The sequence below is a fragment of the Manduca sexta genome, unplaced genomic scaffold (genome assembly GCF_014839805.1).
Source record: "Manduca sexta isolate Smith_Timp_Sample1 unplaced genomic scaffold, JHU_Msex_v1.0 HiC_scaffold_869, whole genome shotgun sequence".
Classification (NCBI taxonomy): Eukaryota; Metazoa; Arthropoda; class Insecta; order Lepidoptera; family Sphingidae; genus Manduca; species Manduca sexta.
The window spans coordinates 8,889-14,349 of record NW_023595704.1 but is presented as its reverse complement, the minus strand read 5'-3'; the positions used below and the strand labels follow the sequence as shown (position 1 = coordinate 14,349).

The following is a 5,461-nucleotide window of genomic DNA, read 5'->3' as shown; positions in this document are numbered from 1 at the left end:
AACCATATTTCGATTATAATTAAATTGCTATTAGTATATTCAAAAAGCGGCGATAGCCTAGTTGGGTGTGGAACGGACTGCCGAGACGAATGTCCGCAGGTTCAAATCCCAAGGGCACACACCTCTGACTTTTCTAAAAAAAATCATGTGTGTATTCTTTGTGAATTTATCGTTAGCTTTAACGGTGAAGGAAAACATCGTGAGGAAACCTGCACATCTGAGAAGTTCTCTATAGGAATTTCGACGGTGCGTGAAGTCTACGAATCCGCACTAGGCCAGCGTGGTGGACTAAGGCCTAATCCCTCTCAGTAGTAGAGGAGGCCCGTGCTCAGCAGTGGGCAAGTATATAATACAGGGCTGATATTATTATATATTTTTTTATTATTTAGTCTATTCATTTGGAAAAACAATACTACCGGTATTTTAACCTAGATAATGGTAGATTTGGGATTGGTAGGTATAATTTGGCTATCGGCACATTCATCGTTTTAATAGTAAAAGTGAGTTTTCAGTACGATTTTGGTATGGACCCAGTCGGAGTCATAAATATAGGAAAAATATATCGATAGCTTTAAATAATTTTAGGTATTTGAAATCGCACGATACGATTTACTTATTGAAATTTCAATACAATCTTACTACATACATTTTATTGTCTATCAAAGGAACAGAGAAAGCGTTTGGAATGTTAAAAATATTTTTATTGTTAAAGGAAAATTGAGTATATTTCCTGAGGGTAAAACTAAGACTATAATCAACAAGATCATCATAGAAAAAAAAACAAAAAAATTATGTTAATTCCCATAATGCTTATTACTTTGACTATGTAGTAACAGGAATGGCCAAAAAAGTATTACCTATATATCAAGACTGGCGATAAAGAATTAAAATAACAAAAGAAGCAATAAGACGTCTGACTGTCAAATAGTTTAAAAGGGATGCATAGAACACTCGCATCAAACAGAGTTAACATGAAAAATCTTAAACGGCCACCAAGGTCGAGTTTCGAAACACCACTAAAAATACGCGAGACTGCGATTTTACAACTAGTTTAAATTTGAAATGTGTGGCGACCCACGTTTTCGTTTATTAGATTTTTATTTGATACGATCTTATATCGATTATATTAGTGTTATGAGACGGGTAGTGTGTTTCTAAAATATTTCCTGCATAAAAATATTCAATTAAATAAATTGGAAAATTGTCTGCTTAAAAGTTGATTATAATAGTCTAGTGATTTTAATACTTAGCTTTTTATTTTTATACTAATCTTTGTAAAAGAAAACCTTATAAAATAAGGTGAAACTTACAAAGTGTATAAAAAACAATAATCTCGTCCTTTTCTGAAGTCGGTTAAAAATCTAGTTAATTTAATTTTTTCGTAAAAAATGTAAAGCGACTCCACAGTTTTCGGGTCATTTAAGAGCGTATTTCGCGTTCGCAAAGATTATCACAGTTTCATTTAACATCGATCTGTCAACGTGGATCGACCGCGGTGACATGACAGCACAGTGTACGGACTCTACGTAAAAAAAAAAAACAAAAATGGGTGTCGTGAGCGAAGTGAAAAATGTCAAGCCAAGTTAGTATTGTGATTGAAAAAAGTGGATCCATGGTTTTCTGTATTTTTTATTCAGCTGTGAATGTGAATATATATGATAAATTTTTTACTAACATACGAATATTTTTTGTAATTTTTTTCGAAAATTAATAATCGTGTTATAAAAATATTTAAAAATATGGCATAAGAAGAGATTTGCGTAAATATTCCACTAAACATGGAACATAAATCCAGGATTTACTAATGGAAACAGTGGTTTCCCGGGTAATTTGGGTATTATATGTAAATTTATGTTATGGGCCGTATAGTACCAAACAGCTGGTAATACAAATTATTTATTCACACTATGTTCGCGTAATGACCAGTCTAACATTTGCTGCTAATGACTCCATAATTCACACAATTTTGTAATATTACTATTATTTTCTTAATCAAAATTAATTTAGTTTTGTGATGTCAATCTTCTCTAGATGATAATGATTATTTTATATTTGATTAGGAAATATATATAATAAGAAATAGAAATCATAATCTGCAACATGCATAAAAAGTAATTTCATATTTGTATCGCATGTTAAGGACATTATAGAAGAACAAAACTAAACAACCGAGATTAAGTTGTTCGTCTGATAGTAATACAAACAATTACAATAGTGCAAATACGTTTAGTTTTTATGGAGGAATTAATACAAACAATTATAATAGCGCCAACACTTTTACTTTTTATGGACGATAGATTTCGCAATGCGCTCATAGTCTGATCACAATTTGATGTTATGTTTATTAATGCTTACTAATTTAACTAACCTGTGAATATTATCTAATTATCATTTTATATTAATATACCTAGTCTTGCCATAAATATTGTAATAAAGAAAAAAGAAAATTGTTAACTGCAAATAACATTTATTACTTTTACAGTGTGTCAGTTTAATACATAAATATAAAACAATTAAAAATATAAAAGCTTATTCGAAGTGGTCTCCATTGGCTGCAATACAGTCCTTTAAACGATGAGGCCAGTTATCAATAGAAGCACGCACTCTTTCCATGGGAAAATTCTTCACTGCCAATCGTATAGATTGTTTTAGGGACTCCAAATTATCATGGCGTTTAGAGCAAGCTGTACTCTCTAAAACTGACCACAAATCATAATCCAGCGGATTAAGATCGGGACTAGACGACGGCCAGTCTTCAGCTCTGATGAAGTCCGAAACGTTCGATTCCAACCAAGACTGCGTGGACCGAGCTTTATGACCCGGCGCCGAGTCTTGCTGGAAGGACCATACTTGGTTATTGAACATGGTGATGTTAAGGGGCTTAACTACCTTCTCAAGAATGGTATCTTGATACACTTGTGCCGATGTTTTGATACCTTTTCACAAAAATATGGCTCAGTCACTCCTTCATAGCTAACACCCCACCAAACCATCACTGAAGTCGGATAATGTCCACGTTGCACTCTGTCGACTAATTGGGAAGCTTCCTTAGAGCTTTGAGCATAAATACGGTCATTTTGTTTGTTAAAATGTTGCTCAATTGTAAAAATTTTCTCATCCGTAAACAAAATTTTTCTGTGACCTCCCTTTGCGTACCGCTTCAGTAGTTGTTTCGATTTTACCACCCTATTCTTCTTTAAATTATCAGTTAAGAAATGGCCAGTGCGTCTCTTATAGGCTGCAAGTCCTAAGTCATCTTTTAAAATACGCGACATGGTTCTAGGTGCTATCTTCATTTCCCGAGATAAAATCTTTTGCTTTCGGACAGGATTTCTTCGAATTCTTTCCCTTACTGCTTTGACCACCTTTTTCGTACGAACACTACGTGGACGGCCAGATCTTTTCTGTCACAAACAGAGGAGGTCTCATTGTACCTATTAATAGCCCGGTACACAAACATTTTACTAATACCAAGTGTATGGAGAGTTTTAAAAATTGCATTTGGCTCCATACCTACTTTGTGTAATGCTATCACAGCGATTCGGTTCTCTTTATCACCCCACACCATTTTAATATCGCAAAATATTTTACAATGTATTGGCGCCAAAATGAGAAAACACAATGAACAATCGTATAAAAATGACAGATTCGAAATTCAAATGTAATATTTTTTTATAATTAAGTGTAACAGTATTTATGGCCAGACTAAGTAATTATAATTAAGCACAGTCTTGAGCATCTTTGCCGTTGTACAGGCGCCGTAAAGCATCAAACAAATTGCTAACAACGAGCTGTCAATATTTCCTTTTATATTTGAAGTAAATCCTAGTTTCATATATATGAAAATCAAACATTGTTGGTTGCTGCCTATATTTTTTTTCTATCTTATGTAGCAAGTTCACAGCATATGCGCGCCGCCTAATAGTCAAGTATACCGCGGATGCCAACTACTAGGAATTTTGCCTCAGCAACCTTGTGAAAAATATTAAAATCTTGGTGTTTCTCGCAGTTTCACTCGGATAAAAAGCTTTTCCCGTTACAAAAATCCCTAAGTGGCTCCATCAATAGTGACATTTGTACTACGCCAATACTATTTACTTAAAAAATCGGATTGAAAAATCAATTATTTCCCACGAAGGCAAATTACCTTGATAAAAAGTAGCCTATAATTATATTATTTCGGGACGTGGTTTATCCGAGTATGATTCTAGAAAAGTATGCTTTCAGTTTAGTTTTCCTATATAGAATAAAAATAATACCACTTCAACTGAATTTTCCGTGTAACAGCTGTGCTACTCCAGTTGCGACAGTTATCAAACTAGACTTAATAAATACAACGACATTTTGCCTTTACCGCTTGGTACAAAATGGACAATATATTTCCAACTTCTCCCTATTCTATTATTTGATTAATTTGTTTTTGGTTTAAGATAGATTAGTGTTCCCAAAAACTCGTCAAATTTTATTATGAGTCTTTGGAAACACTGCCGATTCGGGTGTTACAATAATGTCTATTCTGCCGGTATGTCAGGCAAACCTTATTTCTTTTTATAAATACGTATACGTTTTATAAATATAGTTTTATAGTTTTGTATGTAAAACTAAGATAGAGAAACTCTTTAAGGTTTTTAACAAGTTCTAAACACGATACCGTTATTTAGGTAAGTTCATTGGATAGATATTTCTTTTAAGTTATCTGACGACGTAAAAATCAAGTTTTGTGTTTTGAGATACCGCTTTTGAGCTTAGCACGGCAATATTTACATCTTGGTAAAAGTATTGAAGTAACATTCATTTGCAGAGGGTCTCGGCATCCGGCATGTACAGACGCTCATGCTGTTCTTCGCAATGCTGCTGGCGTTCACCATGAGGGTCAACATGAGCATGGCCATCGTCGACATGACCGACATAACTAAAGAAGGGTAAGTCACAGTTTTGGGGCAAAGAACGTAGTCAATTGCGAAACATTGTCCCTTACTGGAAGCATTTCGCGGAAATTTATATCCCATATCGGATGAAAGAAGTCAAAACTATTAGAAAAATTTATTGTAAATAAAACAAAATACGTAAATGTATAGGTATAATCAAAATAACAATCCCATGCATGATCGCCTAAGGAGGTACTAGAGTAGAGATGCAACTGGGCTGAAGACTGAAGTATGTCCATGTGGATTCCGCAGTCCAACACGAAGGAGACAGGGATATGCTGCGACGTTTTAGATACCTAGACGAATAACTACATGATTGATTGATCAAGTACAATTTCTGTAAATACATTCTATATCTCATTGCCATTGACCTGAGTTTTTTATAGCTAGTTTTCGGGATTTTACCGCTATCTCAGCTGCCTAGACCGACCAAGCGATAAACAACATTATAAAACGTGCAGAGTTATTTTTCATTATAATTAGTTGTAACTGCGTAGATACCCTTAGCGAATATAATAGATCGTTAAGTTAAT

The 5,461-nt window shown here is 34.1% G+C and overlaps 1 protein-coding gene across 1 annotated transcript; it reads left to right on the top strand.

Annotated features, from left to right (window-relative positions):
• Positions 1–1,545: 1,545 nt before the first annotated feature.
• Positions 1,546–4,922, top strand: LOC115442917 (putative inorganic phosphate cotransporter; the record flags this gene model as incomplete). The annotated part of the gene is given in 2 exon segments (XM_037447293.1): positions 1,546–1,582; positions 4,802–4,922. Coding segments are annotated over 2 exon segments (158 nt in total), but the record flags the coding sequence as incomplete, so codon positions are not given.
• Positions 4,923–5,461: the final 539 nt, after the last annotated feature.